Raw genomic sequence first — 26,404 nt, forward strand, 5'->3', positions numbered from 1 at the left:
GTGTGTGTGTGTGTGTGTGTGTGTGTGTGTGTGTGTGTGTGTGTGTGAGACATGGTCACACCTGTGCTTTAAGAAAACATTTCAATAGCTGAGTAAAGGATGGACTGGAACGAGGGACAGACTGAGGCAGGCAGACCCCCCCCCCCACCTAATGCCATAGTTCAGGGGTGAGGAGATGAAGGTCTACACCAGGGTGGGAGCAGGGTCAGAGGAGAGAAGAGGGGCATGTCCAAGAGAGGAAATCACAAGGCTTTAGTGTCATATTGGATATGGGAGGTGCGATTGAGTGAGGAATCCAGAATGGCTCCTCATTTGAAGATTGGGGGGCTGATGTTGTCTTCTGCAACAATAGGAGAGGGGAGGGGAGGGTTTAGGTGGGAAGAGCACGAACCTCGGTTTGGACATGTTGAGTTTCAGATGGCTACTGGATGTCTATTGGAGATGTCAGAAGGGAAGTTGGAGATGAGAGAATGGGGCAGAATAGATAAATCTGAGAATCATCAGCATAAAAGTGGCCATTAAATTCATGGGAACTGTGGAGATCCCCAAGGGAAACAGTCTAGAGGGAGATGACAGAACCCTGACAGACACCTATGGTTAGAGGGCATGGCCATGATGAGGACCCGGCCAAGGAGACAGAGAGGGAGGAGGAGAACCTGAAGAGGTGTCCTAAAAACCTAGAGAGAAGAGAGGATCCAGGAGAGGCTGACCAGCGGGTCAGAGGCTGCAGAAAGGCCCGGAGCATGAGGATTGAGAAAAGGTTCCCGGATTTGGCAACAAAGAGATCATTAGTAACTGTGGAGAAGTCAGAAACTGGATGGTAAGGGGTTAAGAAGAGAGTGAGAAAGTGGAGGCCCCCAGTGTAGACAGCCTCAGAAGATTTCATCAAGGAATCAAATGTGGGGGAAGAAGAGAATCGGGTGGGATACCCACTGTTAGTGGCATGAGCCTGCTGAAGATCCAGCCGAGGAGATTTAGGAGGAATGGTCAGAGAGGGAGGAGGAAAACAGGGACATGTCAGGAGGGAGGATGGTCAGCAGTGTCAAAGGCTGCAGAGATGCAGCCAAAAAGTCATTCGGTTTCCTAGGTAGTTGGAGAGAGCATTTTCACTGGGGCAGGGAAGTGGAGGCAGCAGGTGTGAAAGGGAGGAGAGGATGGGATGGTCACTTTGGGGATGGCATGGTGAGTTGAAGACCAGGATGTCTTTATAGGAGATGGACAAGGAGAGTTTGAAAATGAGGGTGGGTCAGCCCAGAGGGTTCAGAGGGGTCATTGTGTCAAGGGTACTTGTGGAGGTGGGAGCCTTGAGAAAGCTGGTGGAGAAGCTAGGCAAAGGGGTATGTGTGGGAGCCCTGAGACAGAGAGTGGGAGAGGTGAGGGTGCTCAACAGGGGGCCCCTTGGGAGTTTTGGCAACTGGAAAGGCCAGATAGAGCTTCTGCTGGGAAAAGCACGAAGGGAGGTAGAGAGAGGTCACGAACACACTGGGTGTAGAGAAGACAAGCCAATGAGGGAAGATCTAGCCTGGTCATGCAGCACCACTGAGTGGCGATGGCAATCAGGTTCAGGAAGATCTGAGTTCAAGTCCAGCCTTAGACATTAGCTAGCTGTGTGATCTGGGTAAGTCACTTAGTCTGTTTACTCAATTTCCTCAGTTGTAAAATGAGAATAACACTAGCACCTGCTTCCCAGGGTTGTTGTAAAGCTATTAGCACAGTGTCTGAGCCATAGGAGACATTCAGTGACTGCTTATTTCCTCTCTTTCTTTTTCTCTTCTCCTCTCCTCTTCTCCTCTGTCTTCCTTCCTTCCTTTTTCTTTCTCTCCCTTCTTTTTTTTCTTCCTTCCTAACACATTAAGAAATAACTATATGTATAGTTAGGTATAATACATTCCTGCATTGGCCATTAGCAAACAATTTCAATCTGTCCTCTGAGTTTTATGCTTCTCTATCAGGAGGTGAGTAACATATTTCATTATTGGTCCTCTGGAATCATGGTTGGTCAATGAGGTGATCAGCGTTCCTATGTCTTTTTCCCCCCACTGTCTAAAACTTTTTACTTGTCTATTTTAACTTTTTTTCTTTTTAAAGTTTGAGTTCCAAATTCTCCCCCTCCCACTGAGAAGTCGCGCGATATCAATTATACGCGTAAAATCATGCACAACTTACCCCTGTTATCGATATTTCAAAAACAAAGTGAGAACATTCCACTCCAACTTGCAGTCAGAGTTGATCAGTTCTCTCTTTGGAGGTGGACGGAATCTTTCATCGGGAGTCATTTGGAATTGTCTGGGACCACTGTATGGCTCAGAGGAGCCAAGTCCTTCGCAGCAATGTCGCTGTTACTGTGCACAATGTTCTCCTGGTTCTGCTCAAGTCACTCAGCTTCAGTTCATACAGGTGTCGCTATGTTTTCTCTAAACCACTCCCTTCATCATTTCTTATAGCACAGTACTATTCCATTGCAATCAAATGCCATGACTTAGCCCTAACGCTAACCCTAACCCTCCTATGTGCCAGGCAGCCTCTCATTTGAGACTCACAAGGACCCTGGCCTGTGGTTCTTCCCAGCTCACTGTGTCAGGGGCATAGGAGAAGGACCACTGAACCCTGGGGAAGAAGGCCTCTCTCCAATTGGAGAAGTGATCTGAGGTCACAGGGAGGGACAGCCCAGGGCCCATCCACCCTTGCACCCCTGACAAGCCGTCTCCAGCAAGTGAAGGAATGAACTCCTGCCCTACTGACCCAGACCACATGATGTGACCTCCAACAGAGGGGCATGGCTGGACATCGGCTGTGCAGACATTTGGTAGCACTGGGTAGAATGCACTGTGATGGAGTCAGGGCTTATGCCTCCCCTTCCTCCAGGGCACAGAGAGCATTTTCGTTGGCAGAGGAAACAGATGGAAAGTAGAATCTGAGTAATTTGACCTTCCCTAGGTGTCCAGGTGTCTTCTTCCTACTCGTGCGAAGTAGCGGTCCCCTCCCGTATTCTCTCTCCTGTTGCACCCACTAGTGCTAAATGAACTTTGTGGTGGTCGTCCCAAGTGTCCATCCCCGGACTCCAATCCTTCTGGGGTTTCCAACTCTTGACCCAAGTCTTGCCCACATGCCCCTGCTTTGTTGTCTCTCCTCCACCATCCTCCTGATTGACTCCTGAGAGGAGGGAGTCGGAGCCTGGGGCGCTGGCCACTCAACTCTCCTCAAAGAGGGGGGTGCTCGGCTAGAATTTTGTGCCCCACCCCCACCCGCCGCCAGCGCCACGTTCCGTACATGACTCTTAACTCCTGCCAATTAGACCAAGACCACACATGGCAAATAGCAAAGGAACTCATCCGTCCAAGCAGCCAGCCGCTAGAACCCAGAGGCGTTCTAGAGATGAGAATATGCCAAGAGAACTCCCCTAAGGAGACAGCCCGATCAAGGCTCCTCCCCCTTGGGAGGGGCCGTCTTTTCTTGCAAATTTATTTACTTTTAGTTTACCGCAGTCAGTTTCACAATCCCTTGAGTTCCAGATTTTCTTCCCCTCCCTCTCCTCCCCCCCCACCCCCATGGCGGCATGCAATCCGATATAGGTTTTACAAGATACCTTCATACTAAACATTAGTCGGGGTGTGAGGAAGAATTATAACCAATGGAATAAACCAGGAGAAAGAAGAAGGAAAACAAAAGAGAGAGAACAAGTGGTTTGCTTCCATCTGCATTCAGACTCCTCAGCTCTTTCTCTGGACGTGGATCTCCCTTTCCATCATGAGTCCTTTGAAGTTGTCTTATAGCGTTGCATTGCTGAGAGGAGCCCAGTCTATCAGTCAGTCATCATAGATACGATGTGTGTCTGATTGTGTACAGAGTGTTCCTAAAGTCTGGACACGTAGGAAATCTCATGAACTATGCATGTTTTCAAGAAATAAGGGGAATGGCTGTTGGTCTTCTATATTTCTGCTAATTTCTTCTATATCTTATATACCAAACCCTTGTTAGTGACAGCTGATGCAGTTCTCCCCCTGTCCTAACATTGAGGGAATGGTACAAATTTACTTTTTTGAGTTTTTGACTTCAAAAGAGGGGGAGTGGAAATGTCCTCATTGAAATCTTCAGCAACATTTTATTTAATTAGCATAAATTTTTGCCATGACAATTTCATATGGAAAAAAAGCTTTCATTAGCTATTAGGGACTATTATCCATATTGATGAGATTAATTTAATTAAATTAATTAATGAGATTCCTTAGGTGTCTCTGTAATGTAATATCAAGCAAAGGCAACTTCCCAGGTTCAAAATACCAGCATAGGTGCTCTCTATTTTATTCAGTAACAAACCCAGAACAGAGAAGATCAAAACATGACATCATTCAAAATACAGCATTTACTAAGTGTGATTAAATAATCTCCAAGTACTACCCCATCCCAGGACCTTCCAATCATTCAATCAATTACAAAGTCTCTGTTCTAAATACTTCTCCACCCCACTATCACATTTTTTGTAGCAGCAAGCACCCCAAGCGTCCTCAGGGTTTGCAGCTACCACAGGTTCTTGGATCTGCTTTGTTAAAGGAAAGCAACTCAAAATGGGTTAACAAGCTTACTTTAATCAGTCAGACATATATCGTTTACCTTGTTCAGGAGAAATGGTCAGCACCCTGAACCTCAAAGTATACAGGCATAATTATCAAGACAGAAACATCAAGTAGACAGATTTCCAAACTGTCCAACCATTACATCCATACCCAGTCAACATCTGGGTTTCCACATTCTGGGTTTTTCAAAGCCGGGGGACTCTCAACAACGGCTTCCCAGAATTCAGATCAAATTACAGAACACTTCTCAAAGTGAGTCCCAAACCAAAGTTACACATCAGGGCTTATATAGCCTTCTCCTGGCTCAGAGAATGTAACAACCTTATTGACCCACTGGCCAATCAAGAAGTATCTACTGAAAAACAAGCCTCCCACCCCAGGCTTCAGGTGCACTTTAGCCTAGGGGCAGGGAAGATCTTTAAATCTGCATTTCCATTACAGTCTCCTATATCTTCCTATGAAATCTCATTTATGCTAATTAAATAAAATGATGTTGAAATTTTCATTCATTTCATTTCTTGAAAATATGCATAGTTAATGAGATTTCTTACTGTCCAGACTTTAGAAACAACCTGTACAATGCTCTCCTGGTTCTGCTCACTTCACTCAGCATCAGTTCATGGAAGTCTTTCCAGGCTTTTCTGAAGTCCTCCTGTTCATCATTTCTTATAGCACAATAGTATAACATTACATTCATATACCACAACTTGTTTAGCCATTCCCCAATGGATGGGCATCTTGGGGGAGCTTTTCCACACAGCCTTCTTCACAGCATCTTTCAGGAACCTCTCCCTGAAGAGAATTTGGAACTCTTGTGGAGTCTCTTCTTTCCAAGTTCTTGCCAGCCCTGGCAGGGCTGCTAGAGCCCCTGGTTACCCCATCCCACTAGCAGCTGTCTTAGACCTCTGTCTTGGTCTTTTATTTCTATATCTCACCTCTTTGGGGTATATGCCCAGGAGTGGAAAAACTGAGGCAAAGGCTATGAATAGTTCAATCCTTTTTCATAATTACTGATTGTTTGGACCAATGTGTAGTTCCACCAACAATGTATTAGCTTTAATTTCTTTTTTGGGAGGGGGCGGGGGGAGGTAATTCCGTAGCCCTTTTAACACTGTCTATTTCTACTTTTGTCATCTTTGTCAATTTGGAAGGCATAAGGTAAAACTTCAGATTTCTTGTAATTTCTACTCTTTAAAATTAGCTTTAGTTTTCATGTGGTCATTGATAGTTTGTCATTCTCTTTTTGAAAACTCTTTGACCATTTATTTATCACTTGGGGAATGGCTGTTGGTCATATATTTCTGCCAATTCCTTCTATATCTTGATACCAAACTCCTATCGGTGACAGCCCCCTTTGCCCGGTCCTAACATTGAGGGAGTATTTTGGACTCCTGTTGTGTGGTGGTCCCTCTGCTCTGGACCCAGATGAAGGATTTAGCCAGCTTCAATTCCAGAAGAGCCTGGCTGCCGATGAGAAGGTTTAGGGTTCTTATTCTCACAGGCTTCAGTTCATTATGTCCCCTTTCTTGGTGCCCTGGGTACAAATTTACTTAGAGTTTTTGACTTCAAAAGAAGAGGAGTGGAAACGTCCTCAATCAGTATTATGAATCATGGATGGGACAGGTACTCATTTCTTGTATGCAAAACATATGCTAAATGTAAGGGCAGTTGTGTGGAGCAATGGGTAGGGAGTGGGGCCTTCAGTCAGGAAGACCTCAGACACTCACTAGCTGTATGACCCAGGGCAAGTGTAGTGTTAATGAGATATAAGAGCTTCCCTGACCACTAACAGGCCTCATGTGGAGCCCATTAAGGGAAGCTGGCTTAGGGGAGGCTTTCCCACCTTGTGCTAATTTCTGATTAGGCCCAGATGTCCTCTGGCTCTGAGAAGTGTATAAATACTCAGAGCTGGTATTTTGCTTTGGGGGCTTACTTAGGAGAAGGATCTTGCGATTCCCTGGTCGCGATTCTGAGGTATGTTCAAAGCTACCCGCCTGCTCAGATGTATGTAAAACGTATAGTTGATTCCAGGCAGTCAGAGCCTGTTCTATTGGTCTTTATTTCTCTGCTTGTATTTTCTCTGAAGTTCAGGGTGCTGACTTATCCCCTGAACTAGTGAATGTAAATTAAAAAAAATTGTTGACCCCTTGAATGACTATCTTTCCTAGTAAAGCAGTTCTAAGAACCTGTGCTAGCAGTCATCCTGGGGATGCCAATGTGGTTGCTGCTACAGCTATAGCAAATGCCGCCACATTTGCCTCAGGGTCCCCATCTGTAAAATGAGATGGAGAAGGCCCACCAAAGCTCCTGGGAAAGTAACTTCTCGATATTTGGCAAGCTCTCAATTCTTCATGCCCTCTTGGTCCCTGTCATTCCGAATCCCTGCCTGTTGTTGCTGAAATGTTACTCTCTACTGTCCCATCCTTCGTTCCCATCACCCTCAGTCCAGCCTTCCCAGTGTCCCACCCCTCCACCTGTGCCCTCTTTTTACCTGCTCCATTGGCAATAAACTTGCTTTCGTCTGAGATCTTTTCCTGTCCCCCTCCTTCCCTCTTCTGTCTCTCATGGAGACTGCCCCAGCTTCCTTGGCCTCTCTCCACCACTGGCTGGCTGCCCTTCTGACTCAGTGGTCCAGATGGAGAAGTTGGGGCACTCCCTGCCCCCCATTGCCACACCTCCTCCTAGGACATCTGCCCGATCCTCATGTGTGACCGACTACACGCCTATCTTCGGGGAGCCCAGCTTCCTCCCAGTTCCTGCCCTCATGCATAGCTAAGGTACTTTGGGGCACACATTGCCTCTCCCTCACACCCCTCATCTCCCAGCTCATCCTCTACCCCGTCTCACTCACACACAAAGATGGGTGTACCCTTGATCTGGGCATCACCTCCAAGGTCATGAGCTTTGAAATGGCCTCATCTGGTCCCAATCTGCCCTTCTAGCTCTCCCCTCCCCTGCTTTTTACCCACAAGGTGACCCCCCATTCCCCTGACCCTCCCCTTCTCTCCTAGGCCTTGGTAAGCTCTACAGTGTCCTCTCTGCTTGGGTCCCTGACCCCCTTGTGCTGGGAGTCTCCGCCTGGGGCCTCACCGGGGTCCTCCTCTCAACCCTGTTAGTGCTGTTAGTTTACTCTCCTGTCTTCTCACTGTAGCTTGCATTCCTTTTTTATTATGAATAACTAATTACTATTTAGTTTTCTACATTCGCTTCCATAAGATTTTGAATCCCTCATTTTCTCTACCTCCCCCCTCCCCAAGACAGCAAGCAATCGGATACAGGTTATACATACACGTCCATATTAAACATTTTTTCACATTATTACAACAGTCACGTTGTAAAGAAGAATTAGAACCCATGGGAGGAACCAGGAAAAAGGAGACACAAAATGGAAAGAGAGCAAATGCTCCGCTTCCCTCTGCATCCAGACTCCTTGGTTCTTTCTGGACACGAACAGCGTTTTCCATCAACTGTCTCAGATCCTTGCCTTGCAGTCAGCCATCACGGATGCATTGTGTCTGTAACTGGGCACTACGTTCCCCTGGCTCTGCTCCCCTTACTCCGCATCAGTTCATGGAGGTCTTTCCGGACTTTTCGGAAGTCTGCCTGCTCATCAGTAGTACTCCATTACATTCATATGCCACAACTTTCTCAGTCATTCTCCAATGGATGGGCATCCCTTCAATGTCCAATTCTTGGCCACCACAAAAAGAGCTGCTATAAACATTTTTGTACATATGGGTCTTCCTGCCACTCGTGTGATCTCTTTGGGATACAGCCTAGAAGTGGTATTGCCCGGTCAAAGGGTATGCACTTTTATAGACCTTTGGGCGTAGCTCCAGATTGCTCTCCAGAATGGCTGGATCAGTTCACAACTCCACCAACAATGCATGAGTGTTCCAGTTTTCCCACATCTTCTCTAGCATTGATCATTTTCCTGTTGTGTTATGTTAGTCAATCTGACTGGTGAGATGTGGTACGTTAGAGTTGTGTTGGTTTGCATTTCTCTATTCAATAGTGATTTAGAGCATTTTTCATGACTATAGATAGCTTTAATTTCTTCCTCTGAAAACTGCCTGTTCATATCCTTTGACCATTTATCAATTGGGGAATGAAATGTATCCTTATAAATTCCACTCAGTTCTCTATACATTTTAGAAATGAGGTTTTTATCAGAGACACTGGCTGTAAAAAATTCTTTCCCAATTTTCTGCTTCCCTTCTAATCTGGGTTGTGTTGGCTTTGTTTGTGCAAAAACCTTCCAATTTAATGTAACCAAAATCATTCATTTTACATTTCATAATGTTCTCTATCTCTTGTTTGTTCATAAATTGTTCCATTCTCCATAGATCTGACAGGTAAACTATTCCTTGCTCTCCTAATTTGCTTATAGTGTCAGCCTTTATATCTAAATGATGGACCCATTTTGACTTTATTTTGGTGTACAGTGTAAAACATTGGTCTATGCCCAGTTTCTGCCAAACTATTTTCCATTTTCCCAGCAGTTTTTGTCAAACAGGGAGTTCTTATCAAATAGCAGATTACTGTAGTGATTGACTGCTGTGTCTTGTGGAACTAATCTGTCCCACTGATCCAGCACGCTATTTCTTACAGTACCAAGTGGTTTTGGTGACTGCTGCTTTATAATACAATTTAAGATTTGGTCTGGCTAGGCCACCTTCCCTAGCATTTCTTTTCATTAATTCCCTTTATAATCTGAACTTTTTGTTCTTCCAGATGAATTTTATTATTTTTTCTAGCTCTAAAAAATGATTTTTGTTAGTTTGATTGATATGGCACTGAATAAGTAAATTAATTTAGGTAGAATTGTCATTTTTATTAGATTAGCTCAGCCTCTCTAGAGCAGCTGATGTTTTTCCAGTTACGTAGATCTGATTTTATTTGTGTGAAAAGTGTTTTGTAATTGTGTTCATGTAATCCCTAGGTGTGTTTTGGCAGGTAGATTCCCAAATACTTTATAATGTCTACTGTAACTTTTTTTTTTTTGGAGGGCAATTGGGATTAAGCAATTTGCCCAAGGTCACTTGGCTAGTTTTGTGTTAATTGTCTGTGGTTGGATTTGAACTCAGGTCCTCCTGACTCCAGGGCCAGTGCTCTATTCCCTGAGCCACCTAGCTGCCCCTATAGTAACTTTAAATGGAATTTCTCTGTCCATTTCCTGCTATTGGGCTTCATTAGAAATATATAGGAATGCCGAGGTTTTGTATGGGTTTATTTTATATCCTGCACCTTTGCTAAAGTTGTTTATTATTTCAAGTAGTTTTTCACTTGATTCTCTAGGATTCTCTAAGTATATCATCGTATCATCTTCAAAGAGTGATAGCTTAGTCTCTTCTTTGCCTAATTTGATTGCTTCAATTTCTTTTGCTTCTCTTACTGCTACTGCTAACATTTCTAGTACCCAGTTGAATAAGTGGGGTGATAGTGGACATCCTTGTTTCACCCCTGATCTTATTGGAAATGCTTCTATACAGCCCAAATTTCTAACAGTGGCAAATAATGCTAAAGACAGAGGGGCCTCTTCACTTTATGTATGGGTGTGCATGTGTGTGCAAGTCTATGTGTGTGTATATGTATGTGGAAGGGGCACCACACTTTCTAGTCCTGTACCTCTTAGCTTCAGGTGTGGAGGCAGCTGGAGTCTTCCCCAGGGTCTCTTTCTCTTCCTGCTCCCAGCCCCAAGAGCCTGTCCTGTGTCAGGAATGTTTCCTGGGACTTCCCAAGGCAGCTGCTGGCAGAGCCTGCCTAGGCTGGTGCCTGGCCCAGGCAGTGTCAGTGCCATGAGCTTCTCCTCTAGCTACGGGGAGCTTGTCTCCCTTGAGTCTCAACACACTCACGTGTACTCTCTCTTTCCTCCTTCCTTCCTTCCTTCCTTCCTCCCTCTTTTCTTTCTTTCTTTCTTTCTTTCTTTCTTTCTCTCTTTCTCTCTCTCTCTCTTTCTCTCTCTCTCTCTCTCTTTCTCTCTCTCTCTCTCTCTCTTTCTCTCTCTTTCCCTCTCTTCCTTTCTCTCTTTTTCTCCTCTCCCTTTCTCTCTCTCCCTCTCTCTCTTTCTCCCTCTCTCTTTCTCTCTCTCACTTTCTCTCTCTCTCCCTCTCTCTCTCTTTCTCTCCCTCTCTCTCTCCCTCTCTCTTTCTCTATCATTTATAAACTTTATTTTTTTTAAATTTAAGTACATTTTCTTTTATTTCTTCTGTCTTACATTCTATCTAAATTTTCCTCCTAATCTCTCTCCTCCCAGAGAGTCACCCTTTAAAACAAAGAATTTAAGAAGGAAGACATTAAAAATCAATGAGCAAAACTGATCAAGCTATCAAAAAAGTCTGATGTTATCAATAGTATTTCAGGACTGTTGCTTCTCTGGGCTGGCTTTCATGATTGAAACCTTCAGCACAAGGAGAGGAAAATAGCCCCAATAAGGTGCTTGACACCCGAGGGAGGGCACAACTTCTTGCCAGCCCTGCCCCCCCCCCTCATGGCACCAGATTCAGTACAGAGGCCTCCTTCTTCTCCCTGAGGGTTAGTTCCCTGGGCAGCTCTGAGTCAGCAGTTGGGGGTTGTAATGTAATATCAAGCAAAGGCAACTTCCCAGGTTCAAAATACCAGCATAGGTGCTCTCTATTTTATTCAGTAACAAACTCAGAACAGAGAAGATCAAAACATGACATCATTCAAAATACAGCATTTACTAAGTGTGATTAAATAATCTCCAAGGCCTACCCCACCCCAGGACTTTCCAATCATTCAATCAATTACAAAGTCTCTGTTCCAAATACTTCTCCACCCCTAGGCTATACCTTAATTAAGTCCACCACAAAGCCCCTCTTCTCAAATGGAGATTAGTTTCCAAACATAAGTAAAATACATTCATTTGCTCAACCATAGAACACAAAAAGGTCAAAAGTTCCCCACCCCTGGATCACAATTGAATCTACCCCAGAGTTACATCAAGTTTAAACACAGCACTTAATACCCAAATGGAGGTCTTTTCTTCATCTTGACACGAGGCAAGTTCTCAGCAATCTTAGTTCCTGGAGAGACAAGGCTTAGCAAGGCCATAAGATACATTGCCAGTCCCTTCATGAATTTATCCTCTGTCTGTAGAACAGTCCTAGAACCCCTGAACACATTAGCAAAGCCCTCTCCCAGGATTTCTGTAAACATACAACAAGAAAATCCTTCTTCAGGGCTTCTGAACCAACAGAAAGGCTCCCAGACCCCTGCAACAACAGCACTGTCCTTCACCAGTGGACAGTATTCATTCTGTCTGCCGGACAGTCTCCAGACCCCTGCAACAACAGTACTGTCCCTCATCAGTGGACAGTATTCACTCTCAGTACTGTCCCTCACCAGTGGACAGTATTCACTCTCTGTCTGCAGGACAGTCTCAGGCCTTCTTAACCAAATGCCAGGTTCCAGGACTTCTTCAACAGGACATTCTTTCACCAGTGGACAAATCTGGCAAAATAACATCAAAACAGACAGACAAAGTACCAGCAAAACAGCCATGTCTCCTCAGTCCTTGGCAGCTCAGGGGGCAGGTCTCAAAAGTCCAGGGCAATTCAAAGCGGCCACCAGCAATCTCTTAGTCTCTCCCTCTCCACGAGGTGCTGCTCCCAAAAAGAACTTCCGCCTCTCTCTTGTCTCTCCAAATCTACATCACCAGCTCCTCCCAGTCAGGACTTTCTTTTCACATCAAAAAGTCCATCCCACAGGTGGGATTAACAAGCTCTGGGTTTTAATACAATCAATTTGAAAACCAAGCCAATACAGGGGAATCTTTAATTGCCATTACTATCACAGGGGTCTGCTAGACTTGGCTGGAAGCTGGGCTTCTCCAGGTGGCAGAGCGGGCTGCATCTCTCACCCTGCTGGGCTGGCTCTGGGCACTGAGCCCTCCTGGGTCCCCAGAGCCACTGGCAGCTGCCCAGCTCTCGTGGGGTCTTTGGCCTAGAGCCCCCTTTCTCCCACCCCAACATCCCTCCTGCTTCCTTCTGACCTGGGGGAGTCCTGTAGGGGCTGACCATGTCTGGTCTGGTCTTTTCATGGAAGCATGTGACTCAGTCTGGTCTCAGTGGCCTCCAGATTTGGCTGGGCCTCTCTCCTTGTCCTCCCTGTGCCCCCAGACCCTTCTTTCTCCTGTCCTCCCTGACCCCGGGCTTAGGGCTGAATTCTGTATCTGGCTCCTGACTGAGCCCACGCTGCCCTGTCTCTTTCTTCTAAGGTACCACGGCAGGACAGGCTTTCCAGGCCTCTCCCCTCTTAGTGACCCCAGCTCCTGGGCAGCCCCATGGCTTGGCCAACATCATCCACCAGGGAGAACCATCTGCTGTTACCTCCTCCCTGACACAGGACACCCACCCAGCAGCAGCCAGTGGGCCGGAGGTACGCGGCTGGTGAGGCTGGGCTCAGAGTCCTTTAGAGTGGGAGGGGGCTTAGAAATCACAGCTCCCCTTGATAGGAGAGTGAACCCAGGAGGCCAAGAAAGGTCCCCCAGGTAGGCCCCCTGATGCTGGGGTGGTCCTCCCTTCCTCTTGTTTGTGGCTACCTGTTGTTCCCTGTTAGCCAGAGAGCTCCTTGAGGGCAGAGATTGGCTCTGGCCTCCTTGGTAAGCCCTGCACAGAGCCCAGGGCCTGGGATGACATGAGTGCTTGGTAGATGCATCTTGACTGACTGATAACCAGATGGGTCAGGCCTCCTTCTTGCCAGCTAACAAGCTCATGGTCCTTTTCCAGGTGGCTCGGAGGGGGTGCTTGCCATTATCAGAGAGAGACATAATTAAGGCTTCCAGGTCCAAAGTTGGGGCTGTGGCTGGTGCCTCTGGGCAGCTCCCTTACCATGCACCTCTGAGAGGTGGGAGGAGGGACTTTCCACATTGGGAGCTCCCTGTACCATGTCTCACAGTTCCTAGAAGGCGACCGGGAGAAGCAGTGCCCACTTTTTACCAAAGCCGTGGGCAAGGTCACTTCATTTCTGAGCTTTTTTCTCACTGATGTAGAATGGGGCTAACCTTCTTGGGGTACCAGCCTGCTTGGGCTGTTGTGATGGGTATCCCTGTCCTGGAAGGGAACTCCCTCCACTGCTGCAGGTGGGGACTCTGCCTGGAGAGAAACTCAGGTGACTTGTCCAGGGTCTCCCTGCTCTCTCTCACCCTAACCCTGTCGTGTCTCAGCAGGATGATGATGATGTTTTTTTTTTTTTTTGCGAGGCAGTTGGGTTTAAGTAACTTGCCCAGGTCACACAGCTAGTGTCAAGTATCTGAGGCTGAATTTGAATTCAGGTCCTCCTGACTCCAGGGCTGGTGCTCTAGTTGCCACCCCTCTCAGCAGGATTATGACAAACTGTAATTCTACAATCATACTAGTGACAGCAGCCTGGGCTCCAAAGACTCTCTAACCTTGGGGAGAAGAAGTATCCATACTCAGGTGGATAAAGGAGGGGGGTCTACAGTGGAGGGCTGCAGGGATCTGCTGTCTGACCCAGCTGTACGTGGCTCTGAAAGAGGCCTCCAAGGAGTGCGTAGGAAGTTCAGAGAGGATACCTGGTTGGGAGGGGTGCACATGCTGGATGGCAGAGTCAGAATCCCCAAAACGACAGTCACAGACTGACAGCTTAGACCTTTGGTCAGGGGCTAATAAGTTAATAACCAGACATATAAAATCATTGCCATCAGGAAAGACATGGCAAGGTAGTGGTTTTCTAGGGAGTCATCTGGGGGTTGAAGTGGATCCCAAGGTCAATGGGTTAGAGCAGACAAGAAGGCCTCCAGGCCAGGGAAGTAAGAGGCCTTCTGTCTTCCACCCTGCTCCAACCCTGTCCAGAGTACTGCCAGGGATGGAGAATGAGGCCATTGAGAAGCTGGAGGTGTCTAGAGAAGGACAGCCAAGATGGAGGAGGCCTCTGGGCCATGGTGTGTCCTCACATTTGTGGAAGGGATCGGGCACTTTGGCCTGGAGAAGAGGGGGGGCAGTGAAGGCCAGAGCTGTGTCGTCAGTGGGGAGGGCCTAGCCTTGTCCTGCCCTGTTCTGGGGCCACTGCGGGGAAGGGGCAGCTCCTCAGGGCAGCTGGGATGACCGCTGACTGGGAGCTCAGGGCCCAGAAGCTTGTTTGGGTCAGTGTTGCCCTGGATTCTTTGATGTCTTTTCCGACTTCCCTCCTGGCCCAGCCTCAGCTCCCCACCAGATCTGACCTTTTCTTTTGTTTTGATCATAAGCTTACCCCAAGCAGCCAATACAAAGAGGCCAGGGTCCTGAGGGCAGCACATCTGTGCACACTCGTGTGCTGTGTGATGGGTGTGAGCCCGCCAGCTGGTCCCTGCTGGTCTGGGTGTGGTGCTTGGGAGCTCTGGCCTTGGTTCTACATCCCACCCTGCTCCCCCCACATTCCTCTCCTTGTGTTCCCCCACATAAGGGCTCCCCCTGAAACAAATGCAAGTACTCACCTCACATGTGTGCGTGCCCAGCAGAGCCTGAGTCATGAGCTGCCTTCTGTCCTTCTGGGCCTGGAGGTGGATGGCCCCCCAGCCCCAGCCCTGACTCTGACTGTGACCTTTCCCTGCCTGCTCTGTGCTTCCTGGGCCTGGCTCCCTGGAGGTCTGTCTGTAGGGACTAAGCTGCTTTGTGGTAGGGGCCCTTGGGAAAGAGGGGGGCCTGGGGGTGTCTTGGGGTGTGGGGTCCTGTGGGGGATGGACAGACAGGGCCCTGTCTCAGACCATCCCTGGAGCCAGGCCAGCAGCCCAAGGTTGGGGGGTGGGATCTGCCCAGAATAGCTACCTCCTCTCTCCCTGGCCTGGCCAGTGACCATCACGCCCTGGTAGCTGGCCCTTGGACTGGGCATAGTCTTCTGGCCTGGGGCATGAGGGCCTCCAGAGCCTGGTCTCACACTCATTGTCCCGTGAGCTGGCTGGACAAGGGGAGGACCTTGCCAAGTCTCCGGTTACAGGTTGGCCTCCTGGGCTGGGCCTGGTGGTGGGTGTGTCTTAGCACTGTCGGCAGGAAGGAGAAAGAGCAGGGGAGGCAGAGAGGGGCAAGAGAAGGGGGGAGTGCAGAGGAGCTAGAGGCGAGGGACACTGGAGACCCCAGGCTGCAGGGCTGGGAAGTGTGGGGGCCTCCCTGAGGCACAGAGGCCCCAGGTAACTTCTCTCTACCTTCAGTGGCCTGGACGAAGTCCTCCCCCTGCTTGGGCCTCAGTCTCTCCATCTGTCCATTGGGGCTGGGGGGGGGGGGCCTGACTTGATGGTCTCCAAGTGCCCAGTGACCCTGACGTTTCTGAAGGCAGAGCTAGGAGAGTGCTGAGCCCCAGACTCACCTTTCACTTTGTGCCTCCCCACAGAGAATAAGGGCCCCAGCAGATGCCCTCCTGTCTGAGACTTCAGGGGCTGGTCTGACTGGCTGTCGGCCCAGCATGGAGTCCAGTGTCCAGGGCGCTGGGCAGATGGCCTTCCTCAGCAACCTCCTGGCAGCTTATTCCTTCATCACCGGTAGGTGCCCTTCCTCCCTTGTGTCTGGTCTCGCTCCTGGCATCATGGGGGCATCATGGGACAGAAGGTTTTGGGAGGCTGGCTTGGCCTCCAGTCTGGCAAAGGCAGGGACTCCAGGGTATAGCAGCTGTAGTTTTGCCTTGGTCTTCCTGGCAGGGCTGGGTCCTGAAGCCACCCAGTGGCTGTCTGTATCTGCCCAGACTAGGACGGAAGTTGCCTCATGACTCCTGTCAGTGACCACATGAGGCCTTGGCAGAGCGGGATTCATGCTTGGCTGCCCCCTTTCTGTGCCAAGCCTGTAGCTTTGTCCTGGGCCCTGCCTTGGTGCCCCTGAGAGTCTGACCAATGCAGGCAATGGACCTCTCTAGGGGCTTGGGGACCTGGGGCCCCTAGCCAGGGGCATGAGGGGCATAGCCGTGCCTGGGACCTTGCCTTGCAGGAGTTTACTCAGGGCTCAGGCTGCTGGGGGGAAGGAGCCGGCATGGGAGAACTGACCATTCACTCGTGCATCTGTTCATTTCTTCATTCATTCCTGCTTATTTATACATGGACAAGAAGTGGTCTCTGCTGGCAGAATGCCACCTCCTGGAGGGCAGGGATGGTTTCATCGTTGTCTAGTGTGGGGCCAGCCGCTGCTTAATGCATGTGTGGTAACTGATGAGTGGATGTGGTGCCAGGGAGAATGATGTCCTAGGGAGCTGGGAGTGTGGCCATCTCGGGAGATTGTCCCATGGAAGCGGGCTTAACCTTGTCAACTTCCCAGAGACACAAAGGTTGGGGAACCTCTTTCAGCATAAGAGCTGACCCTGGGTGGGGGTGTGGCCAGATCCCCCTTTTTTTTTTTGCTTTTTGGAGGGCAATTGGGGTTAAATGACTTGCCCAAGGTCACACGGCTAGTTTTTGTGTTACGTGTCTGAGGCCGGATTTGAACTCGGGTCCTCCTGACTCCAGGACCTATGTTCTATGATCCTTGCTCAGGGTCCACCATTCTGGGTGGTGAGCAGGCACCCTGGGATTGGGTAAGAGGCAAGCATCATCCGCAGGCAACAGCAGGCCCCAGCCCTTGGTGCTGGGGTCCAGGAAGGGTCCCTCAGTTTTTCTGAATCCAGGAAGTCCCCAGGAAGGTGTATTTCCTGGCCTTATGACTTGTGTCATGGCAAGCAATGCTGGCCCTGGTTACCAGAGGTCACAGGAAAGCTGGTCTCAGAAGGAGCTCAGACATTTGTGTCCAGCTTTCTGCCCACCCCTAGTGACCAGAGCCAAGCAGCCAAGGCCCAACTTCCTCCTCTGACTGGACCAGATGGTCTCTGGGGTTCTTTCCCACTCAGGCAGTCTGTGATTCTGTCTGGTACCGTGTGCCAGGCTGCTGCCCTTCTGTGTGAGGAGCCAGTCAGCTTGGCTTAGGAGCAGAGCTGGTGGGCAGGGCTGCAGGACGCTCACCAGAACACTGCATTTATTTTTATTTAGGAAGGGAAATTGCCGACAGTAGTACTAACTGCTCCAGTGACACATTCCCTGGGGAGCTCTTGGGCCCCCAGCTGACTAGACCCTGCCCTTAGTCATCAGGGCATCTTGGGTCATGAGGTACTAGAGAAGAGAAAAAACCTGCAGCCTCATGGGAGGCATGGGAGAGGAGCAAAGATGAGAGACCTTCGCCATGGGAACTGACTGACCCTCCTCTCTAGGACCTTCCTGCTATAGTCTGCATGGTGCACCTGACAGATGGGCAGGCAGGCAGGCAGACAGACAGACAGGCAATCAGACAGACAGGCAGACAGACGGACAACAAGATAGGCATACAGACAGGCAGGGAGACAGGCAGAAAGGGAGATAGGCAGGAAGACAGGTAGGTAGGCAGACAGGCAGGCAGATAGACAGGTAGGCAGGCAGACAGTCAGACAGATAGTCAGAGAGACCCTGGGGCAGACCCCAGGGCAGGCACCTTCCTGACTCTGAGTTCCTTGGTTCTGTGAATAGGGCTCTGTGTCTAACACACCAGCTGATTGTTTCTCTCATCAGGCCAGCCCCAGCTGGGCCCAGCATGGTAGGTGCAGAGAGCCCTCTAGTGGATAGACTGAGCCAGGAACCACGGGCCTCCCACAAAAGCCCATTGGCTCCTGACCCAGCCCCAGGGGTGGGTGGGTTACTTTGGCTTGTGCTCATGGGGAGCCCTGGGTTGGCGTGGACATCAGCCCCTTGGCCAGGGCTCCCTTCCACAGCATTAAGCCTCAGAATTGCTGACCAAGCTGCGTTTGGGGAGACCCAAGTAGGACCAGAGCCCTTGAGCTGGAAGGGCATCCACGCTTAATCCACTTTCTGGAAGGGGAAGCTGAGGCAGGACAGTGAGGGGGAAGGACTGGCCCGTGGGCCCTCTGTTCTGCAGGACTGGCTTGTCCTGCACACTAGGGATTGCCTCCCCAAGAGGTGGATGCCGGGCTCTGCCATTGACCCTCAGAGGCTGCTGGGGCTGCTTAAAGTCAGTGGTGGGGTGCTGGGTCCTGAGCCATCCATGCCACATGCAGCCTGTCCTCCCAGTGAGGCCCCCAAGGGGCAGCCACAGCCCACCCTCATATGGAGTCAGGCATCCTGACGAACTGGCTCTGAGCACTCTCCTTGGGACCTCTCTGAGCCTCAGTTTCCACATCTGTAAATGGGAGACAGTGCTGCTTGTCCATGTCACTGGTCTTCCTGTTTTGTGTCCTTGCGAGCCTTCCTTTGTTCATGGCCATGACTGATCACTGGGCTGCACATGAGAGTATTTCAGGTGTTGCATAGGGCACAGAGCAGTTAGGGGACTAGCCCAGGGTCACACAGCCCCGTGGGGGAAAGGTTAAAGGGAGACCTACCCCTCAGTTTTTCTGAATCCAGGCTACTCCCTCTTGTCCTTCTTAACTCCCTGAAACCCTACATGCTTCAGGTAAAATGTCTCCTCTGATGTCCTAAGATGCAGGGTGCCACTTTGGAGACCTCCCTCCAATTTCCCTGAAAATGACCCTGTAGGTATTTCATCAATTTTTGCTATCTGCTTGCATGGGCAGACCCCCAGAAAGGGCATGGACAGGAGAAGGAGGAGGGAGGTGGTCAGTGCATCTGGGCCCACTGACTGGGCCTTCTTCCAGGCTCTGCCACACTGGCCCTAGGCTTTGGAGCAGGCCTCTGCTCTCCCAAGCCTTGGTGCATGAAGAACCCCCTCCAGCCCAGCCTTCTTCCTGGGCCTTGCTGTTGCTGCTGTCCTTTCTGGGAGTGTCAGCTGGCCCAAAGGCTTGGCTCTCCTGTGGTAAGCAAGGTCTGGGACCTGACTGTGGATACCTACTCTCTCTCCATGGTTTAAATAGCTGGGAGATGAGTGAACAGGCTTAGCAGGGAGTCTGGAAACACTCCTGTTAGCCTGAGGAGCCTCTGGGCCAGTCACTATCCTGGGGGGAGGCACATGCTGACAAGGAGCGGGGCTGGAATGAGCAGGCTAGGAGCGGGTCCTGTGGCCTGGTTGCGGGCTTCCATCCTAGGACAACATTCTTATGGGCGGTGTTTGATGATTTTGAGCTTTGCTTAGGATTTAGCTCCCTTGGATCAAAAGTCCTCTTGGCTAACTAAGCTCAGGGAAAGAGATGGGGCTCACCAGCCAGGGGGAGGGGCCTGGGACTGAGAGAGTCACAGAAAGCACTGTTCTCTTTTCTTTGGGGCTCATCAGGGAAACTCCGGTGAGGCAGAAAGTTCAGAAAGAGGATTCAAGGGGTAGGACTGGGGACCCTCACCCTGTAGACGTGCCCTTCTTATTAGAGCCCAGGGACGTGTGAGTGGGAAGGTGGGAAGCCAGAAGCCCAGGAGGAGGGCAGAAGGCAGTCAGGGATCCCCTGCCATCAGCAGCCCTTTGCTCTGGTTCCCCTCTCCCCCATCTCACCAGAGGTCCATTATATAAAGCCAGCCCGAGGCCGAGCTGGCCCTGAGCCTTCCCTGCCCAGGAAGCCTTTGGCCCAGGGACTTGATGGGGAAACTCTGGCCAGAGCCAGGCTCACTGGAGTCAGGTAGTTCTTGTGGAGGCCGTAGCAGCGTGATGCTGGGAAGCTGAGTCCTAACCCTACTGGGAAGGAGCTTACAATCTAATGGGAGAAACAAAGACACATTTAAGTATGGACAGCACAGATATAAGGAGAATGAAGACAGACAAATACAAAGTAATTCCATACTAGGTCTTGAGGGGCAGGGACTGGGGAAGGGGGTTAGCGGAGAAGGCAGAAGGGAAGCGGTGGGGAGTGCCCCCGAGCGCCTGTGTCATCTGGGTGTGACCCAGGTGCACCGTCTCTGCCCTCTGACGCCCTCTCCTCCTCTTACAGAACACCCCGAACGGGCTGCCCTGTGCTTCGTGTCCGGCGTGTGCGTGGGGCTGTTACTCACTCTGGCCGCCCTGGTGCTGACAATCTCCTGCCGAGCCGACTGCCAGCAGCCCCACGGAAAGAAGGGCCTGGCGGGGCGCCAGAGCCGCAGCAGCGACCTCAGCGACAGCGACAGCGCCAGCGACGAGGACAGCAGCGGCGGCTGCTCGGGTTCCTCGGACGGGTCCACGCACAGGCCCTGGCTCTTTGAGCGCCCGCCCCACAGGAACGTGTTCACGTCTGCTGAGGAGCTGGAGCGGGCGCAGCGGCTGGAGGAGAGAGAGCGCATTATCCGCGAGATCTGGCTGAACGGGCAGCCCGACGGCCCGGCCCCTGCCCCGGCCACCCGCAGCCTGAACCGCTACTACTGAGGGCAGGGCCGGGATGGAGCCACGAGCGAGGTCTGGAGGGAGAGAAGAGGGAGGAGGTTCATTCCCGAGATCCCGCTGAACTGGCGGCCCGACTGATCCGCTTCTGCCAGCCCTAACAACAGCCACTACAGAGTGGTGGGGAGGGGCCGGTCCGCCCCAGGGACCCAGCCTGAACCTCTGCCTCAATCCCACGCCTTAGACTGCACCAGGCCTGTGTCTCCTGACAGCTACCAACCACCCTGCAGTGCAGGGACCTCCTGTCTTTTTAGCCGCCCACTACTCTCCTGGAGGTGGCCAGCGCAGGGTTCCTCCCGGACTGGCCCCTTCCCTGGGCAGAGGGGCTGGAGAAGGGTCTGGTCGTCCTCATCGCCTTCCTCTTCTTTCTCCTACTCCTCCACTCGCCCCAACTTCAGGATAAACTGGATTAGGTGGGGTGAGGGGTCCTGGCTTCAGGTCTCTCCTCCCCTCCTCCCCGCTTCAGCCAGTGCTCTGCTCTGCCCTGTCAGCGTGATGGGCAGGCATCTAAGGTAGACGTCACCGGGCCCTGGAAGCCCTCGCAATGAAAGGCCTGCCCTGGTCAGAGAAGACTGCCCAAGAGCCTCCTACTGGGGAGGCCCTGGGGCTCTGGAGTCAGGTAGTCTCAGGGGTCTCCCCTGGGATTGCTGTCTATGAGGTGGATGGGTGGGGTCCGAGCGTGGGGAACGTTGCTGTGAACCATCTCAGGAAGGCTTCTTTCTCAGGACCCAGAGATGTGCCCTCCCCCCAATCCCGGGGTTCCCTCAGCTCTGTGACTTTAGCCTCAGGTATGTAGGCCTCCTTCTGAAGGGGCTGAATGGTCCACTGAGTGGCAAGGAACTCCGAGAGCAAGTCCCAGTTCTGTTGTGTGTGTGTGTGTGTGTGTGTGTGTGTGTGTGTGTGTGTGTGTGTGTGTGAGAGAGAGAGAGAGAGAGAGAGAGAGAGAGAGAGAGAGAGAGAGAGAGAGACAGACGAGGGGGAGACCATCTATGAATGCAAACATTTGAGGGTGCCCTGGATCAGTCATCACCCTCTGTGCTTTAGTCTTGGTCTGACAATGGTCTTCCCATGAATACAAATACACATTGTTTTATATATTTTATTAAAAAAATAATCAGCCAAGAAAAGCTTTGTCATTATCTGAAGAATCTGAGGTCTGTGGGCTGGAAACAATAATCTGATCTCTTCCCTTCCCCAAGGGGGTTAGAGCAGAACCAGAGAAATGTCCCTGGGAAAAGAGACCTCTCCTTTCCTCAGCTAGACCGATGAGCTGCTGCACTGAAGTGAGCCCAGGCTAAAGGCTCTGGCTGAATGTCTCTACGTGGGCCAGGAGTGTTCCTCCTCTCCCCCTCAGTCTCCTTTGGCTGTTCCTCCATCTTCCTCTTCCACTTGTCTCCTCCTCTTCCTCCCTTTCCTCTTGCCATCTTTTCCTCCTTTCCTTTTCTGTTCCTCCTTCTCCTCCTCCTTCTCTCTCAAGCAACGTCCATCAACACCTTCTCCTCCTGCCTTCCCAATGACATTTCTGTCCAAGCCAGCAGTGTCATTAAGCACTTGTATGCAGGACCCTGTGCTCAATCTTGGGGCTACAAAGCCCTCAGGGAGCTTCCAGTTCAGTGGAGAGATCAGACACTTACACCGATTCCTAGGACACCAGGTAGAATGGGATTGTATGTGGGAGGGGTCAGTGGTCAGAGATTCCTGGATAGAACGATCTCTTTTATTCTGAGGGAAGCAGGGTAGTATCCTGGTGTCCAGAATGAGGGAGGATTTGACAACCCCTGTTCTGCTGGACCGGCACGGGGAGGAAAGTGGTTTCTCCTCTCTCTGATTTTCTAAGGGCACTTTGTCTGATCTCTCCTTTGCCTCTGCCCTGCCTTATGTTGATTTCTCCACATGAGACGTATCCCCCGATAGAATGCAAGCTCCTTGAGGCCCAGCACTATGTCATTTTGTCTTTCTATCCCCCATGTCTTGCACAGAGTAAGTGCCTAATAAGTCGTGACTGCATTGTATTGAATTCAGAAATCCTCAGAAATCTCATGCTCAGTCCAGAACATCACATTTGAAGCCAGACAAGCTAGAGTGGAGAGTATGTAGTGCCCAGTTCTCTCCTCCCTTAAGGGCTCCTGCGAACCAGTCTGCATCTGAGAGGTCAGGACCCACTCAGCCTGCAGCCCAGGAACCCCCAGGGTTTGCATTTACTCAACCAAGCAGAAGACATTTTATCAAAGAGCAAACTGAGCAGTGATCACAAATAGCTGTCGTTCACCCAGGGGGAGGGCATCTGCATTGGGGGCATGCACTGCCATGACCCTTGGGGGAAGGCATGCAGACGGAATGTGCATGTGTGAACCTTGGCCGCCTCACCCCTTTGATACGGAAGAGCGTCCTCTGGGGATGTCGTTGGCTGAGTGCTCTTTTCTGAGTCCTTCCAGGCTGTAGCTCTGAGCCTAGCCTCTTGGCTGCCCTCAGCCAGTCTTCAGCCATGGTGCACACCACTCCTCACAGAGGCGTGAGCTTGCCAGATATTGGGTGTATAGCTCAGAGACTGGCCTTTGGTAGTGCAGATCCAGCCCACCCAGCGAGCCAAGACCTCAGGCGTTTTAGAGCCCGCCTTCTCTGCTGCCCTTCCAGCCTCTCAGTCTGACTCTTTCTGACTAGTCAGAAGCCTCCTTTCAATTTCTATCATCACCTGATTCCTCCTTCTCTGCAACATCTGATGCAGGAGCAGCCGCAGCAAATCTTCCCTAGGGACTCTGCTTAGCCAAACTGCACATGGCTCGTTGCAGTTCTGGTGAGGAGACCCCTGATAACGTCCCATCCAAACCCTAGTGCTCCATGGAAATATGAAGGCTGAAGGGGAAGAGGGCCTGGACTGGGCCTCAATCTAATCGAATTAACATTTAAGTGCCTACTATGTACCATGGAAAGCAGAGCGTGGAGAAGCGAATGGAAGCCGCAGGTGTAGAGTTAGACAGTTACTTTAGTCAGGAAAAAGTTGCTCACAAGCAGAACTGTCCAAAAGCAGCACCAGACCAATTGGGACCCATCTCTCAGGGCTGATTTGGAAAAGATCCCCAGATGGCTAGACTTTTTTGATATTGTGCAGAAATTGTTTGTTGCAGATTCTTTTGAGTGGGGACTATATTTAAATCACAGCTCCCCCCTTAAGTGAACGTTACAATGCCCCCCTCCTCCTTGCCCTTGGCCAGACTATCATTCTCTTGAGAAGAAGGAGGGGTTGGATTGTTAGGGGTACATCCATCCATCCATCCATCCACCCATCCACTCATATATTTATGTATATCTATCCATCCACCCACCCATCCTTCCATCTATCTCTGTCTATTTTTTTAAAGCAGAGACTTAAATCTTAAGTTTCAAATTCTCTTCCACTTTCCCCTCCTCCACACAATGAGAAGTCAAGAAAAACAAGCCTATTGAAATAGCTACAGTCATGCAAAACACATTTCTGCACTAGCCACATTCCCTGCCTCTCCCCACCCCCTCCCAAAAAGAAAAGCAAGAAAAAGGAAGGAGAAGAAAGGGGGCCTCTGTGTGCCTTCTGAGTCTGGCCCTCCTCTGTCCGGTGGCAGCACGTTTGCCTGCGAGCCCTTTGGGGTCCTTGTTGGCCACTGTGTTGACCAGTTACTGAGTTCCAAAGTGGATTCTCTTTCCAGTGTGGCTGTCACCATGTAGATGACTCTCCTGTTTCTGTTTGCTTTGTTTTCCATCGGTTTCCTCAGTTTTCACACATCTCTGAGATGGTGGCTCTCCATGACATCGATGAACCAGGATTTGTTCAGCCATGTCTAGATTGATGAGCTTCAGAAAGAGATGCTATCAATATATTTGTATGTATAGTATGCACTTTTCCTCTTTCGTGGATCTCCTGGGGGAAAAGCCCTTTGGGGCTACCTTTTGGCAGCCAAGAAATGAAGGTTCTGTTGGCAAACATCTCCTGCCTTCTAGGACTCCCTGGGAGACCTTCAGGACAGGTGGGACCACACAAACCTGGTGGACACCTAGTTGGAGCCCCAGGGGAGTGTGTGGTGCCCAGAAAGCCCTAAGATGTGAAGCCAAAAGGTTTTTGCCCTAAGCTTTCAGAAAAAAAGAAAAGCAAACCTCCTGAAATGTATTGGGTGATATATGTTCGCTCTGGCCCCAGGCACTGCTGGCACCAGCCAGTCCTTGACATGAGAGGCCATTCAACTGGGTTTAATCAGAAGTTAGCCAAGCTACTTTGGCTGACTCCAGCCCCAGCCTTGTGTCCTCAGCCTGTAGGGAGGAGGAGAAGTGATGGGGAATTCAGCCAAAGGCAGAGTCTCCAGAGAGGACAGGGCAGACCTTTTCCTTTGCACCCTTGCCCCCATGACCCTGATGACCATTGAAGGGACCTTCAAAGGCCTTAATAAGAATCACTTCTCTTCCTACTTTTTCTAGCCATTTTTTGGTTAGAAATGACCAGTTCTAACCAGGACTTTTCAAGACTCCTGACCCCTCTGGCTTGGCACCTTGGCTGGTCTCCCTGGGCTGGTTTTGCCCAGCTCACTGAAGGGGAGGCAGCCTTAGCTTCCTGTTTTCACCAGGAAGGCCTCTAGTGCTTGCTGTGCTGGAGGAGGGGGCTGGCCTGTCCTTCCCTTGCTGGTCTGTGGTTGGCAAGGAGCTGCCTGGACCACCCACCACTCAGAAACAGGCTGTGGCCCTGAAGTTGTTGGGAGATCAGGAGGCATCTTTCCCTGGAAACGTCAGTAAGGCCCCAGGCTAGCCCACACAGGCCAGTAGCAGCTTCCTGGGCTGAGCCCTCCTGTCTGGAGGCCCCACCCCCTTCCATCCCCATCTGTAAGCTGGGGGCTTTGCACAAAGGAAGGGACTCTGGCATTGTCAGTGACCTTGATGTGAGACTGACCCCTGATGAGGAGAGGAAGAAAGGAAGGAGGAGAGCTCTGGCTCTGGCTGATGGAACAGAATGGGGGCTGGGGCCTCTGGTTATCCAGGCTGGCTTGCCTGTTTATGCTAGGGCTGCTGCCAGCCCTGGGCTGTGAGGCTGAGGCCCCTTGGAGTCTTCTGGGCCCCAACCCTGGAGGCCCGTGGGGGTTTTGAGGGCCTTCAGATGGTGTAGACGATCAGGTCTACAGTGTCCTTGGCCGGGGTTTGGCACCACTGGGGCTTCCAGAAGTCTTGGAAGTCTGCCATGCTCTTCCCCCCTTTCTGTCCCCCACTCTTGTCATCATGCCTGCCTTTGCTTGGCAATGCCCTCCCCTGCTTTGGCCCCCATCTCGCCCCATAAGAAGACTGCCCCCTCTCCCAGAGTTCTCCATGGGCTCAGATGCCATTCCTCCTCCCAAATGGGTCTCCTGGCCATTCCCCACAGTCACCAAACCTCTGCACCTGGGCTTGGCCCATGCCTGGGATGACTGCTCTCCTCATGCCTCCCTCAAAGCTCACTAGGCCCTTCCTCATGGCCCCTCACAGGGGACCCCAATGACTTTGTACCTGGGACCACCAGTATCCTCGACCACCCTATCTACGTTCCTTGGTGTATCCTCTGCAGAGTGTCACCAGGGGCTGTTTGGG

At 50.7% G+C, this 26,404-nt stretch overlaps 2 protein-coding genes across 7 annotated transcripts in view; both read left to right on the plus strand.

Moving 5' to 3' along the window:
* The window catches only part of EVA1A (eva-1 homolog A, regulator of programmed cell death), a 26,658-nt gene extending 4,704 nt beyond the window's left edge, over window positions 1-21,954 (plus strand). For 3 of the 6 annotated variants that reach the window (XM_069097353.1, XM_069097354.1, XM_069097352.1), the window contains exons 2-4: window positions 12,814-12,974; window positions 15,921-16,068; window positions 20,403-21,954. In XM_069097353.1, coding sequence (XP_068953454.1) covers window positions 12,814-12,974; window positions 15,921-16,068; window positions 20,403-20,812 — 719 coding nt within the window. In that variant the 3' untranslated portion in view covers window positions 20,813-21,954. Of the gene's footprint in view, window positions 1-12,813; window positions 12,975-15,337; window positions 15,531-15,920; window positions 16,069-20,402 lie in introns of those variants that run through there. The other 3 variants (XM_069097357.1, XM_069097358.1, XM_069097356.1) reach the window with 2 other exon arrangements.
* The window catches only part of LOC138168284 (zinc finger protein 420-like), a 771,269-nt gene that overhangs the window by 238,433 nt on the left and 506,432 nt on the right, over window positions 1-26,404 (plus strand). The window lies entirely within an intron of this gene.

This window comes from Petaurus breviceps, unplaced genomic scaffold (genome assembly GCF_028583685.1).
Source record: "Petaurus breviceps papuanus isolate PSGF00001 unplaced genomic scaffold, PetGlider_PUasm1.0 356, whole genome shotgun sequence".
NCBI lineage: Eukaryota > Metazoa > Chordata > Mammalia > Diprotodontia > Petauridae > Petaurus > Petaurus breviceps.